This window comes from Micropterus salmoides, unplaced genomic scaffold, assembly GCF_014851395.1.
Source record: "Micropterus salmoides isolate LMB-PRFRI ecotype aquatic unplaced genomic scaffold, ASM1485139v1 Ms_hic_scaffold_13, whole genome shotgun sequence".
NCBI classification, from domain to species: Eukaryota; Metazoa; Chordata; class Actinopteri; order Centrarchiformes; family Centrarchidae; genus Micropterus; species Micropterus salmoides.
In genome coordinates this window covers 33139743-33165470 of record NW_024040374.1, presented here as the reverse complement: position 1 = coordinate 33165470, position 25728 = coordinate 33139743, and the positions used below count along the sequence as shown (strand labels likewise).

General features: G+C 40.3%; 1 protein-coding gene across 9 annotated transcripts in view; it reads right to left on the bottom strand.

The window, feature by feature from the left end:
• Positions 1-25728, bottom strand: part of ptprfa (protein tyrosine phosphatase receptor type Fa) — a 292974-nt gene that overhangs the window by 48987 nt on the left and 218259 nt on the right. For 4 of the 9 annotated variants that reach the window (XM_038716868.1, XM_038716871.1, XM_038716870.1 and 1 more), the window contains 3 exons: positions 10581-10744; positions 4280-4291; positions 939-1048 (listed from right to left, as the gene is read on the bottom strand). In XM_038716868.1, coding sequence (XP_038572796.1) covers positions 939-1048; positions 4280-4291; positions 10581-10744 — 286 coding nt within the window. The remainder of the gene's footprint in view (positions 1-938; positions 1049-4279; positions 4292-10580; positions 10745-25728) is intronic. The other 5 variants (XM_038716869.1, XM_038716872.1, XM_038716875.1 and 2 more) reach the window with 3 other exon arrangements.

Here is a 25728-nt window from a genome sequence, read left to right as displayed (position 1 = left end):
AGAAAGGAGAGTGACTGAGGACAAAAAAACAAAGTAAAGCAGAGAAAGTTACAGGGCCAAAAAGGCTGCATAGGGGAGAGGTGGGGGTGGGCAGATGGATGAACAAAACATCTGACTTACATACATACAAGACACCGCTCTTCGTTTCCAACTGACAGTCAACATTGTCTTTTTTTTTAAAGCATGGCCATGATCATCCTCTAATCTTAACCACGTTTTTACTATTGTAACTATGACTATGAAGGTCCCCTAACCTTAATGATGCACTTGTTTTTTAACACTTTCCCTTACTGTAACCACAGGCTGTCTGCCACAGAAAAACGACCATATAGGTTGTTTTAGCCCCACAAAATTATGCATTTACATTTATTGTGGCAACAACATCTAGTGGCCGTACAACGCAAACACATGACAAAGACAGTCACGTGCTATAAATAGCCTTAAAGTTGTGTTTTGGTGGTGGTGGATAGGGTGGATGGATAGTAAGTTAGCTGCTTTTCAGCTGCTTTTTTCATGTCTGCGTAATCAGAATGATCAACAGCTTCATTGAAAAATATTTGGTTCTTTTATAAAAAGTCCTGCCAAAAGCCAGATTCAACCAGTAGTTTTATGCTGATCTAACCTGTAGAAATCCTCTAACTGTGAGCCATATAACATTGCCTCTGGAAAAAATTAATGTTATTCCAGATGCGGGGTGTCCAAATTGCTCCAGCTACTTCACAACTCTATAGTCTGGCTCTCCCTGCAGTTTTTGCATTTGAGGTACAATAATATTTTGAGAATATCTGCACAGTATGTAAGAACCAGAGACATACACCTAAGTAGATACAGTATCTGTCAGTATTATTATGACCACAAACCGTGCACATTTATAGGGTACAACAGAAAGATCATTTTGGGACATTTGTTTATATGTGTGTGTGTGTCTGTGCCCATGCCTTGTGTCTGATAGTTGAGTCTCCTCATCTCCACAGGGTCTGAGGAGTGGGCAAGCAGAGAGTCCTTGACCCCCGCCATGTGCTCGTCCTTGGCTGGAGATGTTCGTTTCCTGGGGGAAAGAAGAAGTGGCATGAATAGAGAAGGTAACTATGTGCCCAAGGCCAAATCAGTGACAATTTGAAAATGAAATCTTATTTAATTCTTTACATTTTCTTTTTTTCTTACCAAGAGCAAAAGTAACTTGTGTGTTTTTAGGTCTAAATGGAGATTCCATCAGGTTATTGAAAGGCTCAGGGCCATCTATTTCTGCAGTATGGTAGTACACTATAATATACTAATAAATCAGATTTATTTTTAAACCGTTACTGTGAATAATTTCTAGACATTTGATAGTTGCTTTCCATACATTTGACAGTTGACATACTGTGCGTCATGAGTAAATGCTGTGTGCTCTAAATGCTGCTGAAGTGAGAGGTGATTCCCTGTTTGGTAAGTACATGTCCCTCGTCTGAGTTATGGAAGTGAGGACCCATGGTGAATGTCCCTTTGTTGTGTGTGTTTCCACTGTGGGCTAAAGATCTGGAAAAATAAGGCCAATTACTCCACTGTTCTTACTCTGACGTATGAAATGTACGCCATACAAAGAGGCAACGTTATTTATGCAACAGTAACCATGGAGGACATTCAAGTTGTGCTGCTGTTGTTCGTGATATGTTATGGGAATTTTGGTCAGAGTCAATGGTGGAAAAGAGACAAGCAATAGTAGCAAAGCAGATTCAAAATGCCTGATGTGGTAGACCCAGTTCATACTACACGATTTTAAAATCGTGTAGTGTGTCAGGCTGTAATCAGGGGTAAATCAGCGATCGATCGGTGACCGCCGGTCGCTATGTGTGAACTACTCAACGCATCAAAAAGGCTCTTTTTACTCACCTCCAACTCTCTCTGTAGGTCATTTTCAAAAAATTTTAATTTGGCAATTGTTTGAAGGTTCAGGCTTTATAGGGCTAGTACATTCATTTCTGATACACTTATTGAATACTGTCAACTCTTTAAAAGCTGTGACGTAGTACCTTGTACCTTTTAATGGGAGTTATGTCAGAGGTAACACGTGTTTTGGCAATGAAGCCGGAAAAAACAGATAAAAAACCAAAGTGTAGCGAAGTTTGAAGGAACTAAAAAAACGAAAAAAAAAGCACAACCAGTTGTTTTTACATTTCTGTTTATGTACAGATTAGACAAACAAGATACAACATGTTGAGCTTCAGGTTGTGGTCACACCTACCTTTGTTTAGTTTGGTTGAACCAAACCCTCTAGCTTGGTGCCGTTTTTTAGGATTGGTGTGAACGCTGGACAGAAACTCTGGTGCGGACCATAGTCCGCCTCAAAGAGGTGGCCTCAGACCACTGTCAAGTCAGTATTATTACTGTACTTTTTAATGTTATATTGTTGTTACTTATAATATTTAATGTTTATCAAAATACGTTACTCATTTCACCAAGTACGTTTTCACTGTTTGCTAATTTGCCTTGGTGTTTGGTACATACAACAAACACATTACAAGGAAATCAAAAGAAAGCCAAACTACTGCAGCAGTCAAGAACAGAAGGTGGCGGCAAACCTGTCAAACGATAACACGAGCTCGGGGAGGACAGAAACCTCCTGTGAAGAGGAGGCTAATACTCGCTTGATCTTGATTTACAGTATGAAAATAGAAATCTATAAATGTCTCTATAGTCTGCTGAAGTGCGATGCAGACCAACACCAAAATGAACTTGACGGTGCTCCATGATGTATAATATCCAGGTCAAAATTTGGAGGCGTTTGTGGTCTTTTTACCCACTGACTGAATGACTAATAACACTATGTAAAACCAGAGTGATTTCCTATTTGCTTATGCCTTAAAAGTATAGAAAAGGCTATTAATTCCCACAAACTTTCCTTTTGTGACCAGGACAGTGATATTTTGAAATGTACCCAATGAGATGGGCAAATTTGTGTCTTTTTGTTCAATAAAGCTGAGTTTTTGGCTTTGCAAACCAGACCAGCTGGGAAATTGAAACAAGGTATAAACCTTGCGTTAAAAATGGGCGAGGATAACTAGGAGTTAATTTAAGCCTGAAACTGAGAGGGTTGAGTTGCTATATATATATGTGTATATATACACATATATTTACAAAACAGCCTCAGAATTGAGCTTCAGAGCCATGTTTTGTTTACAATAAGAACATGTTTTTTTTATATATAAAAAATTGCTATATTTACACATACAGATATTGACACATTTTAGTCTGATGATAAAAAGTATATTATTTGTACCGGATACTCGTTTCAGCTGAGTACTCGCTTAACCCTGATTCCCACCTACAGTATTTTTGAAAATGGAGTTTTTGCTGTTTAACACAGTGTCATATTATCTTTGACATCGCTTGACAAAAGCACATTTTGAAGTGAAAGCATAAATTTAAAACATTGGTATTTACAAGGCAGAAAATATTAATATGAAGCAAAACAAAATCTGTGATGTGAATTTAGCAGGAGAATGTGACAAAATTGCATTGTATGTGGGCAAGTTATTTTATAAAAGCAGAATTTAACAAAGCCACTGCGCATGGATACAATAAATCAATATGTAAGTATACGGGTACAGGCTTAATATACAGAAATGTGTAACCTCCGTAACCATATGTTAATTGGGATGGAAATTGTATTACATATTTAGGGATCAGAATACCACTCTCTACTACTATACTCTGAAATAAAAAAACTAAAATTGGAAGACGTTTCAAAAAAGGAAAAATTATAAGAAAGCAAAAAATGGAGGACATCTGTACTGAGACTCATATAACAATTGCTCCACACTTTCTGGTGAGCACATGCTTGAAAAAGGCAGTATTTTATTACCCCAAATAAATATGCTAAGTATGCTGTGTCTGCATCTTCAAGTGGTGGGGGTAATGTGGAGAAATCCATTCAAATATCACCCACATATTTTAGTCATGTGAAATGTTAAAATCATATTGGCGTGGTGTGAAAAGAGAAGCAGAATGTATTATGAAAAATTCTATGATATTGTTAGGGGTCCAAGCAGCAAAGCTCACTGCTGGAGTCCTATTGCTTTTGTTCAGGCAGTCAGTATGTATTATGTAGGTCAGGCAGGTAACACAGACAGTGGAGTGAAAAGGGTGTGGTGATGTCAGTCATTAGCGTGAAGCGTGAAGGGTTCAGTGGTAAAGAAAGCATTGAGGGAGGATTATTCTGACAGTAAGATAAGTGGGATTTGTGAGTGGGGGGGGGGGATTGGGTTGAAGTGGTGTAAAAATGGACAGAGGCACTAACCTTTCTTGTTTGCTGCATCCACAGAAAGCAGGCAGACAGAAAACACAGGAGCAGAGAAAGAAAGGATTCATTTACATGTTGTCAGCAGCGTGGATGCCACACACTGTCACAGCGAACAGGAAGTGACCCTGACAGAGCTCATTAGAGCACCTTACTTACTACACCTACTCCTCCCTGTGGTCTTATTTGATCCACAGCCAGCTGAACAGCTTCTCCTTCCAGCTGAGAATTTTAGCTTACACCAGTCTTCTTTTATTACTTTTAATAGTCAGTTTGATACACACTACACAGTATGGGGGTGTAAGTAGATAAGACGGATGCTTTTGGTGTGGGAAACCTGGGTTCAATTTTCCCACTGTGAAATCCACCAATCTGGCTCTGAGCAAGACATTTAACCCCTCCAGAGGGGTGCGACCTCTGACATGTATAGCAATTGTAAGTCACTTTGGATAAAAGCGTTAGCTAAATGACAAATTATTATTATACCATCAAATAAATTGTAGTGCAGTTCCCATGAACAAATACGGCAAAGTTATTAATTTATTTATACATTTACATTGTTTTAGACAAACACAGTGACCTGGAATAAACCTGGCTTCATGACTGTGGTCCTGACCTGAGTCAGAGATGAGCTTTGTACTCAGAGATTTAAGTAATGTGAAACCGTTTTATTGATTTCTGTTCCTCTGCCTGTCCTCATATCAACATATTGGCAGCTTTATTCAGAGCAGCTCTGAATGCTCCTAAAAATCCTGAAGAGTCTAAACTTTTTTTTTTCTTCTTTCTTTTTCTTCAACCCTTCATTTGTGTTTATGGAAGCAGAGTGAGCTTGGGACAGGAATCCTATTACTTTTCCACAAAACATGAAAAAGATTTAGCAAAATACACACAGAAACAGGAAGACATTGAGAGCTCCTACATTGTACACGTCCTTAAACCTAAACGACTAAATAGGTCTGTTGCAAAACAACAATAACAATAAATGTCTTTGGAAAGTACAACAAACGACTGTTCCCCAAAACGACGTGTATGAGTACTGTCAAGTATCTGTCCAATGACAGGCATACCAGACCTTATGTAAGTCACATGTTTCAAATGTGGTAAACATTGTGAAATGTTCGTAGCTTGGTTAGGCTTAGGCAACAAAACCACTTGGTTAGGTTTAGAAAAAGTCTGGGTTTGGATTCAAATAAGTACATTACATAATTCACGTACAAAACATTATTTAACTTAAAACTTTAAATATATCAGCTTTGACTTTCTGTCAGAGGACGGACTGTGCACTTTACACACTATTTTAACGCAAACAGATCATATTTGGTGGGAAAACTACTGGATTACCACTGGAAGCTAAAATAAATAGTGTCTATTGCTTCATATATTCAAATTAAGCAGGGCAGGGGAGAAGGGAAAATAAGAAATATGGCTCGTAAGAAGTTAGTAGTTATACTAATAAGTTCTTCACAAAGGGAGCAAAAAAAACCAAAACACACAAGATATAAAACGGTCTGTTTTTAAAAGAAAACAGAAAAAAACAAAAACTTTTAAAGGAAGTAAAAGACAGTTAAACCTCAAGTAAAATTAGGAAAGTATGTTTTAAGAAAGGACAAAGGAGTTTGCTGACTCAGCAGACTTGATTTCCTCAGCGCCCTGACTACAACTGCTCTGTCCCCTTTTGTCTTCAACCAGGACTCTGGAACAGCCAAGAGACCTATGCCTGAGGATGTCAGAGTACGTGCTGGTGGGTACTGGACTAATAGTCAGATATATAGCAGGGTGAGAGGTTATGAAGAGCCTTAAAAGTTTCCAGTAAAATATTTTATTATTTTTTTCAACTTTTGTATATTAAAACATACAGAAGCTAAAACATGTGAACATGTTTCTTTGTTCTGTTTCTGTAGCATGGACTTAATGAGTTCTAGACAGTCTGGAATCAATCAATAGATTTTTCAAGTGAGTAAAAAGGCTGTTAATCCAGCTGTGATGAGATGAAGGCATGTAAAATGGACTTGGTGTCTTTAAAAGTTATTTTTGATATATTTCTAAGATGGTAAAAACACAATTGCACAAGTGTTGTTGTGCGCTGCTTAGAAATTAAATAACTGTCAGGCTTGGCTTAAATACCAGGCTTGACATGATCCACTAGGGAACCAGCACATGCCAAAATTTGCTTTGCCATGTGCTGGGTCCCAATGACAAGGAGCTCTGTTTTGTTGTTCAGCTGGAGGACATTTTGACATTCAGTTTTTGATGGGTCCTTGGATCTGACATGGAGGTACACCTGTGTATCATCGGCATAAAAGAGCCAAAGGGGAAGCATGTATAAAGAAAATAACAGGTCCCAAAACGGAAACACCATACTTATTGGAGAGTATTAATAATTTTAATAGTATTTTTTATATATATATATATATATATATATATATATATATATATATATATATATATATATATATATATATATATATACACACACACGTGCATCTTCCTGATGTACACCTGGATCTTTGTCGTTTCATCCTGGACAGTGGTCTTGACACTCACTAGCCCTCGGCCTCCCTCGCTGCGCTTGGTGTACAGTCTCAGGGTACTGGATTTGGGGTGAAACCCTCCATGCATTGTGAGGAGCCAATTTGTTTGTTGTTTGTTCTATGTCCATCCATGAGTAGTCCAGGGGGTTTTGATTGGTCCATTTTGAGATATATTGTAGTCTACTGGACAGGAAGTAATGGGAAAATTTGGCAGTTCCAAACCACCACAATCTTTTGCTTATTTGCCGAGTTTTTAAACTGATTCGTGAGGGTTTATTTTTCCACAAAAAATTTAGAGGAGCAACTTAAACCAGACAGCAGAAGGTTGGGTGGGTAACATCTCTCTGCAGAATGCTAAAATTTGCTGGCAAATATTTTTTCCATTATGAGTCATACCATTTAATAACACATTCAGTGACCTCCAAAATGCATTTTCACAAAGCTTAATACATTATGGGATCAGTTCCTTTGTCCCCACTATGTCATTTTTTTTTTTCAAACAGAGTTTTATTGTCTATTGATACCAAGACCGTAGTCAATGGCAAACCTTAACCTTGTTTAACCTATTTTATATTCCTTGTGATGGACTACCCAACTCAAGCAAGTTTCAAGCCCTGAAAGTTGAAATAGTGTACTTAAACAAATGGAAGTGACTGGCTGCTTTGAAGGAAAGGAAACACATTCAGCAATCTACAACGGTATTATGTTTAGGAACATGTGGGGCAGTAATGTAATAAATATTTGATTTATAAGAATAAAAGATAAAACATCAACTTGAGTTGTAGATGCCTTCCTCATAGATCCACTAGTACTAATATTACTGTACAAATTCAGACACATCAAGAGAGAACAAGAGAAAAAGGAAGAATGAGAATAAGAGTGTTTAGCAGCACAGTAGCCATATGGAAGCCCCGTCAGCAGCTCCAGATGTTTGACTCCAGCACAGGAAGCCAACTGTTAGTTTGGAAGAGCAGGGCTGCAGGGCAACTCACAGCGCCTTTCTCCCATATGCCATGGAGGACCTTTACCTTCAGGCTGGCTCACCCAAGACGGATGTCTGTCTCTACTCTAAAATACTCCATTCCGACCATTTCTTGGTGCCTGATTTCTTAAAATCGTTCGTAAAATGTTCTTGGCTGTGCTAAAATGATCACACAGATGATATGAGGAGGAACACAGTGAACATGCACTGCCTTCAAGGTACACTGAAACGATTCCTGTCTTTTATAAAATATGACACAAAAGGAATATGTGTATCCTTAAACTACTGTTTAATGGTATTTCACAATGAGTGGGTGAGTGCAAACATGTTTACAGCTGATTGATGTGTATTATTAACCCCCTAACAGAACTTAAAGGGATGCGATTCTGCAGAGAGTTTGTTGATAAACAAACTCATGAATGCGCATTGCCATGGTAACCAGTCCTATTCTGCTGAAATATAGCTCAATCCACAGCGTCTGCTGTCCGAGAGCATGTTTTAGCAGTACTGTAGAAGGTGTGACAACAAGACTGTCAATATTTAAATATGTATTGAAGCAAAATACTTTTCTAAGCCTAAATCTAAGACACGGAGTCTAGTTTCTTTATCGGTGGGATTATCGATCGGAACTTCAATAGTTACAATTAGTGAACAAACATCATGAAACAAACAACATGTAAGCACACAAACGCAGCATCCAAAACACAACAGAGTAAAAAAACTAGCAAGTTATTTGAAGCAGTTTGTACAAAAATACAGTTAATTGTGAAGCACAGGGGCGACTGTTTATCTCCAAGTCGATGCTAACTTTGGGGCTAACCATGGGCGTAAATCACAGCTAACAGTAGGGGGGGGTCAATAAACATTTTTGAGGGGGACACAAATAATACAGCCAAAATTGTATAGGATATGTGTACACAGAGAGAAGTCTTACTATTATTTTTCTGGCCAACAACACAAAGTAATAGTTGTTTAAGTTTGACTTAAGTTCATAGGTTCACCACACAGCCATATTATCCAAAATAACTTGCGTCCTCTAGGCTCTTCTGGGATAGAGGATGTCTCTTACATACCTATATTAGATATTTAAGGGCAGCAGGCTAACTGATCTGCCACTTAACATCATAATGCGCAAAACCCAACACAATGGTAGATCTATGGCATTAGCCTAATATCGGTTCACATACAGGATTATCGCTGGAGTAAGAGATGCACAGATTACAGTTTTCCTGGCTGATTCCAGTTACTGATTTTTCTAATTGTCTGACCTGCCGATTCTAATTTTGGCCGGTTCCGATTTAATTTCTTTCTAAGATCTATAACTGACAACATACACAAACATTTTTGTAACTATTTATTGAAAAATCTATTTTTATTAGGATCCCCATGAGCAGCCTGTTTATAACGTCCAATGTCACCGGCAGAAAATTGGATATTTGACGCTGCTCGGCCCTGGTCACTGGTCGGAGCTGAGTACGCAAAAATAAACGGCCTATTTCAGTCCCCAGCTGATCAATCTGCGCATCTCTAGCTGTAGAAGACGAGTTAAATATAAATGCTCCGTATATGTATAGCGCCTTTCTAGTCTTTTTGACCACTCATAGTGCTTTTACACTACATCTGCATTCACCAGTCACACACATTCATACACTGGCAGAACAGCCGCCAGGGGCAATTCGGGGTTCAGTATCTTGCCCAGGGACACTTTAACACCGAACATTGAACCGCCGACCTTCCGATTAATGGCCAACCCGCTCTACCTCCTGAGCCACAGCCGCCACAAAAAGCTGTTAAACAAGCTACCAAATAAGCTAGGTAATGTTATAATAAGAGAGTGGGCTCATGGAAAAATAATAGCTTATCAGATGTTAACACAGGTCATCCCCTCACCTGGTCAAATAACTTGTTTCACAATTCCTCAGACATTTCCCTCTGTGGCTGTTTCTCAGCCATCTTCACAGCTAATGTTCTGTAAGAATTCCAGTGTGTTCGAATGTGCCGCTTTTTGTTTGCATTCTCTCTCCCACTGCTTCCAGCGCACCACAGCCACCTGCTGCTCGCTCAGAGCAGCTTTGTTTGTGCTTAATTTACAGACCCAGGGCTGTGTAGGAAAACCAAATTTAACAACAAGTCTATTGGATAAGAATCGCAAAGTATCCCTTTAAAATCATTGAGATTCACTGATAGATAATGTTGTATTTGCACTTTTACTACAATTTTTACTCTTAGATAGATTAAATTTTGCTGTAGGGAAAATTCTGCTGACTTTTTTGCAGGGCCTTTTCTCTCCCCAGATTTATCTTGTATTTCTGCCTGGTGAAATTTTAGGGTGGAAAGTGAAATTGAACCTTTTGTGTGCACCATGGGTCATTAGGTGCTTTTGGCTATATATAAACTATATACAAAAAAATTCTGTCTGTATTTTTCACATCACAATTAACAGGCAACAATATGACCAATGTGTGAGGATATCTTGAGCAAACAGTGTGGCATTTTCCACAAGTCAGCAGTTACCTTCACTTTCACTATCACAATTTTAGGGCGTGTTGCTTCAAGTCAAAGAGAGCGTCCAAATAAATTATTTATAACATTGGGGAATGCTTTGTGTTTTTAAAAGGTAAAACATAAGGTTCCCACCTTACTATTTTTTCTACAGTTCCTTGTCATATGCAAGGTTTCTATGGTGGATGAACATTTAAAATTATGCATGTTACTGTATTTATTTACAAAAAAGCAAAAACATATCAAAGTATCTATCCAAGTCTTCTATTTTGTGTGTCAGACTCACCTCTTGAAGAGAAGAATAGCAATAACTATGATGATGATGAGAATGACAGCCAGCACTGGACCCATAACCCAAAGCATCTCTGGGTCCTCAGTTTGTCGGGTCATCCCACTATGGAGCTTCACCGTGATGGGCTCAGAGAACGGGCTGGCCGCAAACATCCTCTGCTTCAAATGAACGGAGAATGAACCAGAGTCAGTTCACAGTCACTTAGTTATACACAACACAACCGACTACATCACAACATAATAGAATCAACCTCACCATACTGAGACAAAATGTGACTATCCCGCACTTCACCCCCTGTCAAATCATCATTAATCTGGAAAGCTAACAATAGTCTGCGCACACAAACACACGCACTTACTAAATAACACACTCGGACATCGGTAATGTTACTGTAAGTGCTCTTGTGTTGGTTGCTATCTAGCTTTGTTGGCTTGCCATCCAAGTTTCAATCAACATTATGCTGCTGCTGGTGGAGAGCGGCACTCTATGGATGTAACTTCAGCTAATGGTAGATGCGAAGACCGAAGAAGATGCTGATGGACGAAGCTATGAAGAGAGTCTAAAAGAGAGAGACCAAGCAAGAGGCTGCTGGACATTGTGGAGAGCTTCGTGAAATAAATGGCTGCAAAACAGATGACATTCTTTCTGTTGGACTAATCAGTAATATTGCTGTGTCTTGTGTTCATCTTACATAATGTTGCTTTAATGAAAAAGTCAGGATTAATGTGCTGTCAACCATCACCTAGAGGTTTACTAAAAGAATAGTTTTGCATTAATGTTTGACATTAATTAATTAATGATAATGACATTTTAGTGCTCAGTTTGATGTGCTGGATGCTGGTATGTACAGCTCTTTGTGGCTAGGGAGGAAGGAAGAAGCACAGTGAAAGATACGTATCAGTCACATCCTTTGTGGACAAATCCAGTAATGCAGACAACTTCACTATGCCTTCTGGACAGCAGTGGAGCCTTGAGGCCAGGCTTGGCTTTTTACCTGAGCAGCTGCTTTTCTATTACAGAGTAGGGTAAAGATTCAAGTGTGTCATCAGCTGACATATTAACTTATATATATGCAAGACATAATAAATTTTGTGACATATTCTCCCACTGCAATGAACGGTGTAGTTTATTGTGAAACAACTCTGCGACTGTATTTACAATCTCTGCAGGGTAGATTTGTGTTGGGCAGATGTTGTTTGTCTGCTTGTTTGTCTGACTATTTCTTCATTTTTCAGTTTTTTTGTGTAAATTAGTGATTTTATGTTTCTTCTTGCTATAGCACCAGCAATTTGGTAGGCCACGGAAATGTCTTGATTACTGTGGCTACTTGTCACAATTATATGTTTTGACCAGTCAGTCCTCAATACAAAATAAGTCCAAATATGAACAGAAGTTTGCTCTTGTCAGTTATCATAAAATGTCACATAATTTCCCCCATGAATTGAATGATTTTGCTACTGTTGCTGCTCAAAGGAGTATATTTCACTACTGTGAAAGACAGGTCAGAATGGATGAACCTCAGATATGCTGACTTTTAGTCCCCAGCATTATGATTCAAACTCTAAGGGTGCTTTCACACCTGTAAATTTGGCGATTGACATTGTCAGGACCCAAGAGGGGAAATCAAATTCTGGTGACTGACAGAAGTTTACGCAGCACCTAAATGCTTCTGTTGTGTATATTTCTGTTCTGTCAAGAGCTCACAAAGAAATAACTCATTATAAGCATTATTACCACATGTTTTGAATAATGACGTAAAGACAGAACGAAGAGGTGTCTTGCACAGTAATGAGTCGGAGCTTATTACTGTGGGATCACTGTCATACAGTTTTTAATGGACTTAATAAACTGACAAGCTACATGGAGTACAAGCACAACATTTTTAACAGATTTTGACCTATTAATTATGGAATACAAACCGTGCTGACAGGTAAACATGGTTAGCAATTAAAATGATTTGCATAAATATATACATGGCTTAGTCACATTAATTATAAGATGACTTCCTGAACTGATTTTGTAATCAGCAGATGGATTTATTAATAGTTTAGCTTTTCTGGCTATCTGCTATCATAAAATCCTGTGGGTGGTTTGTTGAATTTCACATTCCAAGCAAACTGCAGTCTCTCTGCTGTGGTTTGTTTCGCACTAGAGTTTGATTGACAGCTTTCACATCAGTACAAACGAACTGCACTAACTGTAAAAACGCACCAGGGTTCTTTTATATTGAAGTTGGTGTTAAAGCACCCTTAATGCTGAACCTTACATGCAACCAATAGCATCAATTTTGTTAGACCCTCCCTGTTAGGAAAGGCCCAGATATTTAAAACTCCACACCCTACTTTGTAATACAGGATATCTGTTATTAATGTGTAGAAAATTACTAATGATCTTCTAATTGCATCAGACATAGGACTTGCCTCTGTACTGGTCTTATTAGATCTTAGTGTTGCATTTGATACAAGTGACCATCAGATCCTATTACAGAGACTGGAACATTTCATTGGCATTAAAGGAACCGCTCTAAGCTATTTATCAGATCGATTTCAGTTTGTACATGTTAACGATGAGTCCTCCATGCATGCCCAAGTTAGTCATGGAGTTCCACAAGGATCTGTGCTCGGACCACTTGTTCACTTTATATATGCTTCCTTTAGGCATTATTATCAAGAAACACTCTGTAAACTTTCATTGTTATGCAGCTGATAATCAATTACATCTATTGATCAAGCCAGATTAAACTAATCAGTTGGCTAAACTTCAAATGTGCCTTCAGGATGTTAAAACCTGGATAAGCTGCAATTTCCTAATGGTAAACTCAGATAAAACTGAAGTCATTGTACTGGGGCCCAAGCACCTCCGTGACGCTTTATCTAAAGATATAGTTACTCGGGATGGCATCACCCTGGCCTCTAGCACCACTGTGAGGAATCTTTGAGTCTTTGATCAGGACATGTCCTTTAACTCTCCAGTTTGGGTTCAGGAGGCAGACACCATCTCCACATTTAAGAGTAGGCTTAAGACTTTCCTCTTTGATAAAGCTTATAGTTAGGGCTGGCTCAGGTGAGTCCTGAACCATCCCTTAGTTATGCTGCTATAGATGTAGAATGCCGAGGGACTTCCCATGATGCACTGAGCTCCTTTCTCCTCCTCTTTCTCCTTTGTATGCAACCTCATCCCATTAATGCATGTTACTAACTTGACTTCTTCCCTTTAGTCTTGTGCTTTCTCGTCCCTCTCCTCTCTTCTCCTATCACTTTATGCAGGGGTTTCTGGCTCTGGAGCTGTGGAGTCTGGATCTGTGGTTGCAAGTCGTCTGCTGCCCCCGTGTTCCTGCTTGACACCCTCGGCTACAATTGTTTTAAGTAGTCTTTTTCTTATTATAATTATCATTAACATTACTATAATTATCTTTTATGTTTACTGTCTGTATTTCTGTGTGGATACAGTGTTGGCTACTCCCCCCTACCCCCCAGCCCTCTCTCCCTCTTTCTTGCTATCTCTCTCAACCTCTCTCTCTATCTCTCCCTCTCGCTCTCTCCTCTAACCCCCAACCGGTCGAGGCAGATGGCCGCCCACCCTGAGCCACGGTTCTGCTTGAGGTTTCTGCCTCTTAAAAGGAAGTTTTTCCTTGCCTCTGTCGCCTAGTGCTTGCTCATGGTGGGAACTGTTGGTTCTCTGTAAATAATAGCACAAAGAGTATGGTCTAGACCTGCTCTTTTATGAAAAGCTATATGAGATAGCTATTGTTATGAATTGGCGCTATCTAAATAAAATTGAATTGAATAGTCGCTGATATGCCACAAGTCAAGTCAAGTCAATTTTACTTATTAAGCACATTTAGATACAACCAAGTGCTTAACAAAGTTATACAATAAAAAAACAGATAAAAATAAGAGGCCAATCAATTTATGACACAAACAAAAAATATAAAACAAGACAGTAAAAAACAGATGAGCAGATGACAGATAAGCACCAATGTCCCTAAACAGACTCAAACGTCAAAGAATAAAAATGCTAAAAGACCTAAGTTTCTCAGTGGTGGGGGATGATCTGATAATCAAGGGTAGTTTATTCCACAGTCTTGGGGCCACCACTGAAAAGGCACCATTGCCCTTTGTTTTCATACTGTGGAACGGCTAAAAGGGATTGGTTTAATGATCTGAGGTGTCTGGAAGAGTGATAAAACGTTAGGAGATCAGAAATATAAGATTTTTTATTGCTCTTTAGGCATGAAAAATAAAATTAGAATTTCATTTTTTTTTTAAACACACATTTTTCAAGGAGTTTTTTACATTTACACTAGGGTGGACACAGCATGCGCATATAAGTTTTCAACTGAAGAAATATGTATTTAACAAACCAATGAATTTAATTATATAGTATGTCATAACTAGCGATGGACTGGTGACCTGTCCAGGGTGTACCACGCCTTTCGCCCCATGTGAGCTGGGATTGGCTCCAGCCCCACCTGTACGCAGGATAAGCGGTTGACGATGGATGGATGGTGATAACTATATTTTTAATGCTGTTAAAGGTTCAGTGTGTAAGTTCTAGTGAAATCTAGTGGTGATGGTTGCGAATTGCATTTTCATTAATAAACAACAGCCACATGAAGAAATGAAGTGCTACATGATGTCTCATACACCTGTAATACATTATTTTACATCTTACGTCATTTTAACAGGGCCGATAACTTTGTCTAGCGAACAACAGTCTTAAAACTAAATGTACTCACTAGAGAAAGTGAACAGCCGACTCCTAATAAGCTTTTTCAACGGTCCTGGTTAAATTTACACAGTGCCAAGGATACAAGTCGGCTCTAGCCTGATTGACAGGTCGTCATGGTATCGACTTTTCAATCATAGATAATCCCGCCCTGAAACATACTCTGCTTTGTGGTCTATTTTAAAATAAATGGGACCATAATTTACTAAATGAACATCATTTTGTGTTGAAGAAGACTTGAAACTAGCGACTGAGACCATAAACTCATCAGGAAAGTGTTTACTGGGGTAATTATTCAGCTGAGAAGTAGGGTCATTTTCCCATCATTTCTAATTCAGCTGGACTTCTTTTTGCAACCAGAAGAGTCGCCCCCTGCTGGATTTTCCGCTTGGCTGCAGCCCGCAGACTTGATGGAAGTTGACGGAAGTTGAACTTCCAAATATGGTTTGTCCCAGAAGACACGGCACACAAACATGATGACATTAATCTCGGCTCACGTACAGTATAGATCCTAATGTTAACAGTTTTATTCTTGAGAGGCCAACAACAGAACTTTAAATACACTTCTGAGAAGTTTTGAGGCGAGAAATCAACTGTGGAGATGTTGAATATTGGCAGTCTGACAAAAATTGACGGCGAATTGACAATGTGTTCAAATGTTTTCGGAGTTGACAAGTGCTGACCGTGGTGCCGGCGGGTGTCAATATATAGCTGCAGTAACGTTAGCGGAGGCTCACAGCACAGCAACACAATGGAGGTTAGCCCTATCTGCTAGTGGCCAATGTGCGCCACTGTAGGGTTAACGTTGACAGGTTAACATGCATACAGTCAATAACTTTAGGCACACACCCTGTGATGGTTAGGGTAAGAGTAATGTACTTCAGGGGGCTAGCCAGCTAGCATAGTTATGGATCTTATATTGCATTTCTGTCAATGTATCCTCATAAATATTACACACTGAACCTTTAAAAGACCAAAGTCTTGTTTTTGTTTTTTTTCAAAAAGACTTCTGTCACTTCATTACTCAGTGACCTCCACTGGCTAACCGTGGCCTCCCGAATCAAATTGAAGTCACTAATGCTTGTATACAGAGTGACTGCTTGGTCACTCTTGGTCATAATACAAGCTTACGTTCCTTCTCGGCCACTGCGCTCCTCCAACGAACGCTGCCTGCCTCTGCCATTCCTACACACAAAGAAATCTCAGAAGTCTCTGTTCTCATCTGTGACACCACAATGGTGGAACGAGCTACCACTAAGGGCGTACTCACACTAAGCCCAGTTGGTTTGTACCGTGCCCAAGCACGATTGTCCCCCTTCCCCACTCCCCCTCTGGCCTGCACTCACACTGCGCCTAACAATCCGAGCCGGAGCACGTTTACGTCATCACTGGTTCAGTGCTTTTCATGTTTGTGATGACGCCACAGTATCAACGCCAACCACCACATATTGATGTGATTTTTTTACTAGGCCAGCCTATTTAAAATCGTAGTTGATTGCAGAGAGCTGCGCATATATTCACGCAGAACCTTGTCTCTCTCTCTCTCACTCTCTCTCAAGAATACCACTGCACAAATCTTTCCAACACAACTGACAATGTCGGATACCCCAAAAAGTTATTAGCAAGCATTTAAGGAGCCTAGCTAATAAAGAGAGCTATGTTAACATTAAATCGCATAGTGTGAGTGTGCCCTAAGCTAAGCTAACCTCTAACATGCACTTCCTGTGCTCTTCTTCTATTCCCTTACTATTCTCTTGTGTTGATTGCACTTCCTTGTTAACTCTTACCTCCAATGGTATTTACCCCATTGATGCCATACGTGCTAGCTCTTACTAGTATTTACTGCTACTCTAACTAGTATGTATTGTCAATTGTAGATCTTGTGCGGTATTTGATGCTTTGTTGCTGCTTGTATGCTGTTCCTCAAATGTAAGTTGCTTTGGATAAAAGCGTCTGCCAAATGAGTAAACATAAATATAAATGTAGATGTAATCACTGTTGACTTCGGCTTAGTCGAAGTCGAATCACTGTTGATAATCGGTGATGTCATTGGTGTCATCCAATGATTGAGAAGCCAGGGCGGTCTGCTGCTGCTGCTTTTCATATGGTAAGTAGTTGTTAACAACTCCGCCAGCCCCCCGACCCCATTTCAGTTCAGCCCGACCCCATTTCAGTTCAGTATCAGTTTTGCGATAGTCTCAAATGGAAGTGTGATATACTGGTACAGGTACTCCATAATCAGCCCATGAGGGATGCGTTAAGTCAACATTCTTTACTTAGCAACCACAGGAAGTACAACAATACTCACACAGGTTACAACGCGGTCAGAAATACAATTCCGTTAACAGCATTTGCATACTTAAACCACAAAGTGGCAAAATAGACCACTCTATTACACTCCTCCCCTGTTAGATTTGCAGCCAAAATTCTTGGCTGTGACCCAAAAATAAATCTACTGCCCTGAGTGAAAATGTCTTTAACAAAATGAACTTTAACTTCCTAGAGAAACATAAATTCTCTTGGCAGTCTATCTTCTAATTCCATCAACAAAAGAATTTATCATACTGCACTTCAGAGATTCAGTCTCTGTGGTGGTACCTGAAGTCTGTTGGGGTATCTGCATTTCACTGGCGGGCTTTAGTTTGTTGTAGGTGATACTGGTGGCACCTTCACAGCAGCCTGTTCAGTTGGTTCAGTGACAGCAATGGGTTATATTTGGCTCACTGGCGTGCTGGGCTTAGCACTTGGAACCACACAATCCATGTTTACTGATGGCAAATTTTCTGCCACTGGAAGGAACAATTTGTATTTCCCAACAGTTTCTCGCCATGGCAAAATGTGATCGACATGAACTGTATGCTGTCTGTGGCCCTACTGAATAAGGTAAATAAGATCTCCAAGTCTCTTGAGAACTGTTGCCTGAATCCATTTTTCCACCCCTTCCCTGAAATTTCAAATATGGACAATCTCTCCTCCTACAAAACCCCTCTCCTCCTACAAAACCCCCACGATCGTGTTGGTGTTCCAGTGCTGCTTGCTGGTCTTCAACACCTCTGGCAGGTTTAAGCAAACTGAAAGGTTTGCTTAGTGTTTTCAATTTCAGTTTAGTTTAGTAAAATGCTTGGGTGTGCTGGTTTAGTTTTTATTTTCTGAAAATGCTTAGTTTAGTTTTTATTAGTTTTAGTCTTTGTCGCTGCAGGATGCCAAGCTCAGTTCAGTTTAGTTCAGTCCAGTTTAGTTTTTTCACCAAACATTAAAGAGGTGGTAACAGTTCAATGTTTAGTCCTAAAAGACGATGCAACTCCGACTCTGTTTGGGCCTGGAAATTCACAATCACAACCTGTAAGTATGCTTTATTGGTTGTGAATTATATTTAAAATAAACACGGCAATGCAACTTTACAGACTGTTCAAGTGCGGAGTTGTCGTAAACGTTGGCTAACACAGCTAAAGTTATAGCTATAATGCTAACGTTACACCCGATGTGAAAGCTACTGAGCAAACGTTCAAATTGTTTGGCATATTTTTATGTAAAATTGAGTTGAAATATGGTGATTTTTGTAGTGGTTTGTGGTAAGATGTGGAACAATGATGTTGTGTGGTTGTGGACTTGTGAGAAACGTATACCATCTGCTAGGTTATGGTCGCAGTCTGAAGCGGCTTTGATTTGGATCACACTACTTTGTTTCTTACGACCCGCCCTTCTCTGCTGATTGGCTAGTAGTCCTTACCTGGGAACTGCGCATGTGCAACTCCAAGTAAGATGCATCACTCTGTAGCTCAAGAGTGGAGCGTACAACACACAGGGTGAAAAGAGGAGCTGCAGCAATGTGCAGTATGAGAAAAATATGGTGTTTTTTGAAAATTAAACCATGTAAACCTGTTCTGGTACAACCCCTGAATAAGATTTTGAACCTGAAAATGAGCATAATACCACCTCTTTAAAGTACAAGTACAATCAGAAATATTTGTGAAAAGGGACACCTTTCTTAAGCTATCTGAAGCTTGTACTTAGGGGCCCAAACACTAAGCAAATACATATATATTTGAAGTACTGACACATTATCTAAATAAATACTACAATTTAAGCACATGAAATATACAGTATAATTTCTAACCTACATACAGAAAACCCTAAGAGCAAACTATCCTAATCCTACTACCCAGTGGTCCCAAGAAATTCATTACATCAGTCTCTAGCTCTATCATTCTTGGTTAAATAGGTGAAAAACAATAAATGGAGGTAAAATACAATTGATGTACAGCTAAGAAATTGGAAGATAGTGGAGGACCCCCTTGGAGCCACAAACAACAGGTCCCTAGCACTCTGAAGGCAAGTATGACTGGAAAGCAATTATAATAAAATCTAAACCTTTATTAATAAAAAAATAGGTATTAAAACAATGTGCACAAAGAGACAGGTTGGCTGAGATATCAATGAGCCCATAAAACACACTAGCTGACATGCAGTAAATATAATGACCAGCAGACACGTTAACCCAGTGGAAAGAGGAGCTCACAATCAATGGACATGGGGCAAGTTCATGTTCAAATCCCACCAACTACACAGCTGATCCCCACCTGGGTCTCCTTACTCCTTTAGCCTCCCCCTAACATTGCATGGGGCCTTCCTCGTAACAGCGGTCACCAGCTGTTATGCTGCGGCCAGACTCCGCCCTGACCCGGGCTCTCTTGACGGACACGCAGCGTGCCAGCTCTTCACGTGGAGGACGAAAGCACAAGACACCCGCGGATCACCAACAGGTGCCTATCGGCTAATCACTTTGCGCACCCCTGCACTGCCAGACCAGCCACACCAGCTGCCCCGCAACGTCAGTTCCACCGGCTTCATATTCACTCAAAATGTAGGCTTATTTAGGTCTTATAAAATTAATAAATAAATAAATAAACCAAAACTAAGGATATTTACTCTTTCATATTAGTTAGTTTTGCGAACCTACAATAATGTTTTAGTTATCGTTTTTTGTAAATTTTTTTCAGTTAACAAGTTTTTTTTCACATCTAGTTTTTGTTATTTTGTTCGTCTTCGTTAACGATTATAACCTTTGTGGGGTGTGCTGCGATACATGAGGAGGAAATTTGCCAGTCGGTGACTGAGTGGCAAGGAAGCCTTACCATCTGCTTCCAACATCTCTGTGCTGCCCATTTGATACAGGGTGGTTTGCTGGTACTGCAGTGTGCTTAATACTATTTCTCTCCAGGAACTGAGTAAACTACTTAGACATCAGTTGTGGCCCATTATCTGATATCAGCTCCTCTGGCAGTCCATATGAAGAAAACAGGTCCCAGAGGACTTCAATGGTGTGAGAAGTAGTGGAGGACATGGGAAAAACTTCTAACCACTTCGAATGGCTATCTATGACCACTAAAAAGTACTGCTTGTCCTTTTCAGCAAAATCAAAGTGAATCCTCTGCCACACTCTTTCTGGCCATCTTCAAGTGTGTAGCAGTGCAACAGCTGGCATTTTCTGTACAGCTTGGCGAACAGAACAACTTTGCACAAGTTCTTGAATGTCTGCATCACAGCCTGGCCACCAGAGGTAGCTGCAAGAGAGAGCAAGAGTCTTCATGCGGCAGATACCTGGATGCTCATGATGAAGGTCGTCCAGCTATCTCTGTCGATATATTGACTTGTTGGCCCCCAAGCTTGCAGGCTTGTTCTGCTGACAACTCCTGTCTGCATATGAAGTAAGGCCTCAGTGCTTCGTCCTGCACACAACTAGGCCATCCATTCATGGTGTAGCTCCACACCTTGCTGAGTAAAGGATCTTTAAAGGTAGCTCTATCAATGTCTTTTGCACAAACTGCTAGCTCATAGACATGTGAGAAGTAGACTAGAAGTAGAAGTAGAGTAGAAGTAGTACTTCCCTATTCTGCTGTGTTACTTTCAAGTCTCACTCTAAGTGTGACAATGCATCGGCGTTGGCATGATCAGCTGATTTCCTGTATTCAATGTCATATTTGCATGCCATGAGGATGAGAGCCCAGCATTGCATCCGTAGAGCTGCCAAGGTTGGAAATGCTGATTTTGACCACAGAATGTGTTATGATCTGTGAGAAGTGTAAATTTCCATGCATACAGATGATGGCAAGTGCCTCTTTGGTCAATTTGGGCATACTTCCTTTCAGCTTTAGTTAGTGTCCTCGATGCAAAAGCCACAGGCCGTTCCTCACCATTTTGACATGGGAGATGACAGCACCGACTCCATAAGGTGATGCATCATATGCAATCTTCAGTGGCAGGTGTGTGTTGTAATGTACTAACACCTTGTTCTGCTGCAGTAATTTCTTAGCATCTTCAAATCCCTTAACACATTCAGTAGTCCAAACCCACTTACAGTCTTTTTTAGCAGGCTGTGCAGAGGCTGGAGGATGGTAGATGGGTTTTCCAGGAAATGGCAGTAGTAGTTAAGAAGACCTAAGAAGGACTTCAGTTCTGTGATGTTTGTTGGTTCTGGTGCATATGTGTTGGCTGCAACCTTTTCTTCAGTGGGGTGTAGGCCATTCTTGTCAATACAATGTCCCAGATACTTCACACTGCTCTGAAGGAAGTGGCATTTAGAAAGTTTCACTCTGATGCCATGTTTCTCCAGACGTGTGAGCACCTCGTCCAGCCTTCTCAAGTGGTCTTCCACCGAAGAAGCAGTGATGAGAATGTCATCCAAAATGTCACATGATCCACTCCTTGCAGGATTTGGTCCATCACAGACTGAAAAATTGCAGGGACTCTGGAAACCCCAAGACTGAGGCAGTGATACTTGTACAGGCCTTTGTGCGTGTTAATGGTCAAATATTTCTCTGACTCTTCATCTAGCTGCAGTTGTTGGTATGCATGAGAGAGGTCAAGTTTACTGAATGATGTTCCTTCTGCCAAAGTAGCAAATAAATCCTAAGTGTCCTCTTTGATACAATAATTCACACTAACCTTGTAATCACCACATACCCTGATTGTTTTATCTACTTTGGGCACTCTGGGTGACTATGGGAGCTGCCCAATTCTCAATCTTTGAATCTTTGTTCAGTTGCAACTTCTTTAGCCAGTTTCGGCCCATAAGAGATGGTCTGTTTCTCTTAACAATGACCAGTGGTAGAGTGACTTGCTCTGTCCCATACTGTACTGGTATCATAATGTATCCTCGAACAGCAATTCTTTGGCCTGAGTATGATTTCAACTTTAACCCGAAAGCTTGTTTTAAAGGGAACCGAGCTAGGTTCGCCTGGTAAAATGTGTCAGACATCACTGACCCAGTATCCAGCAGCATAGTTGTGGGCTTGTCGTCCAGTGCCAGACTCACTGTGTAACCTTTTTGACAGCCTAAGGTAGTGTATACAGCATACACTGCAAAAAGCTCTGCGAGATAATCTCTTTTACATGCATTCCCTTCAGATTCCACATACTGAGTTTGAGAAGCGACTTTTCCCTTTCTGCAAGCAAGGACGATGTGTCCAGTTTTGGATCTGAGTGTTTTCCTCCACAACGATTACATGTTTGCTGCATTCCAGTGTCTGACGAGGCTCAATGTGGCCATAAAGCTCCATTGTATTTTTGGACACAAGCTCCATGGAGACTGCAATGTCACAGGCGCGAAAACTTCAGATCATTTTCCGCCGCAGCATCACATCACAGTCCACTGACAAACCAATCTCTCAGGGCATCGTCCAAATATTGTCCAAAATTGCAGGTGGCCGACAACTGCCTCAAAGCCACAACATAATCCGAAACAGATTCCCCTTCTTTCTGGTTACGTTTCTGAAAATGAAAGCGTTCAGCAATCACCACGGGTGCTGGCTTATAATGCGCGGTCAGTTCAGCATATGGCATAGTACTCGGCCCTGTTGGAGAGATTCTTCAGCAGCTTATAAGTGTCCACTCCAATCACGGAAAGAAACATGCATACCTTCTTGTCATCCTCAGCATCATTTGCCAACATCCACTGCTCCAGACGCTCCAGATATGAAAATTCTCCTTATATTTGTTGTATTCATCCATGCGACCCACTTGCATAGCCATGTTAGCTTGTTTGATGCTAACTCGTAACGTGCCTGGTTCCTTCACAAAAACACACCTTTGTTTTTGTACGACCAGTGTACAGTCCCTGTTTCAAATCCTTTCACGCAGTGGAATTCTTTAATATCCTAGTCGCCATTGTGATATACTGGTGCTGTTACTCAATCAGGCCGTGAGGGATGCGTTAACTCAACGTTCTTTACGTAGCGACCACAGGAAGTACAACAATACTCACAGGTTACAGCGCGGTCAGGAATACAATTCCGTTAACAGCATTTGCATACTTAAACCACAACGTGGCAAAATAGACTACTCTATTAGGAAGTGATGTCACAAACTTGACAGACACCTTCAGAGCCACAAAAAAAACCATTGTTGTCATAAACTGATTGTGACATGTAGAATGCCCCTTTTAACACCATAAAACAGCTGGCAGTCAACAAATGTAGATAAGTACTACATGTGTTGGAGTAAGGGCTCTTTTCTTTTAAAACTCTGGATGAAAAGGGTCCATGAAAAATCTATCCATCCTGATTAGTTAGCTGCAGTGCAGATCTGTAAGCAGTTGGATATTGGCAACATAATAAACATTAAATGAGAGCTACATGGACCAATTTACAAGGCGTAACTCAGTCTAAGTAACTGTTCAACTTGTCACTTTATGTTCTGTGAGACAAGTGCAGCAAGTTGGACTGTGTAAGCGAATGAGACTAAATATTCCTGTAAGCTTGATGGGGCTCTGGCTCAACAAGGCTCCAGCAGCTCCAGCTCCATCTGCAGCTCCTCTGAGTGAAAGCTGTAAACACAATTAAAGAATGCTGCTTGTTAAACAATGTCGCCCTATGACCAGCTTTGCTTCCTTATTGATTTATTCATTTCAACACATTTCTCACACACTTTTTCACTCAAACATTCATTCTGGGGGCTTGTGATATCAGGTCTGACAGCTACAAATGAATTATACATGAACTTTGTTGGTGTAAGAGATCGGTTGAACATTTGTCATGTTGTAGACTCCTGAAATTAAACAAATGTATTTTTACATGCCATGGTCTTAGACCTATCCAAACACATCAAAATCTACACATACCATAAACGTAATAGATGTTGATCGATACATGGTGCAAGGTTTAATTTACAGGATAGAATTCAGTATCATAATATTCTACTGAATAATTAAACTAAGCGCTTCCATACCATTTTCATATCTACAGTGGGTACGGAAAGTATTCAGACCCCTTTAAATTTTTCACTCTTTGTTTCATTGCAGCCATTTTCCAAAAATCAAAAAAGTTCATTTTATTTCTCAGTAATGTACACTCAGCACCCCATCTTGAAAAAACAGAAATGTAGAAATTTTTGCAAATTTATTAAAAAAGAAAAACTGAAATATCACACGGTCATAAGTATTCAGACCCTTTGCCGTGACACTCATATTTAACTCAGGTGCTGTCTATTTCTTCTGATCATCCTTGAGATGGTTCTACACCTTCATTTGAGTCCAGCTGTGTTTGATTATACTGATTAGACTTGATTAGGAAAGCCACACACCTGTCTATATAAGACCTTACAGCTCACAGTGCATGTCAGAGCAAATGAGAATCATGAGGTCAAAGGAACTGCCTGAAGAGCTCAGAGACAGAATTGTGGCAAGGCACAGATCTGGCCAAGGTTACAAAAGAATTTCTTAAGGTTCCTAAGAGCACAGTGGCCTCCATAATCCTCAAATGGAAGACGTTTGGGACGACCAGAACCCTTCCTAGAGCTGGCCGTCCGGCCAAACTGAGCTATCGGGGGAGAAGAGCCTTGGTGAGAGAGGTAAAGAAGAACCCAAAGGTCACTGTGGCTGAGCTCCAGAGATGCAGTCGGGAGATGGGAGAAAGTTGTAGTAAGTCAACCATCACTGCAGCAATCCACCAGTCGGGGCTTTATGGCAGAGTGGCCCGACGGAAGTCTCTCCTTAGTGCAATGCCCGCATGGAGTTTGCTAAAAAACACCTGAAGGACTCCAAGATGGTGATAAATAAGATCCTCTGGTCTGATGAGACCAAGATAGAACTTTTTGGCCTTAATTCTAAGCGGTATGTGTGGAGAAAACCAGGCACTGCTCATTACCTGTCCAATACAGTCTCAACAGTGAAGCATGGTGGTGGCAGCATCATGCTGTGGGGGTGTTTTTCAGCTGCAGGGACAGGACGACTGGTTGCAATCGAGGGAAAGATGAATGCGGCCAAGTACAGGGATATCCTGGACGAAAACCTTTTCCAGAGTGCTCTGGACCTCAGACTGGGCCGAAGGTTTACCTTCCAACAAGACAATGACCCTAAGCACACCGCTAAAATAACGAAGGAGTGGCTTCACAACAACTCCGTGGATGTTCTTGAATG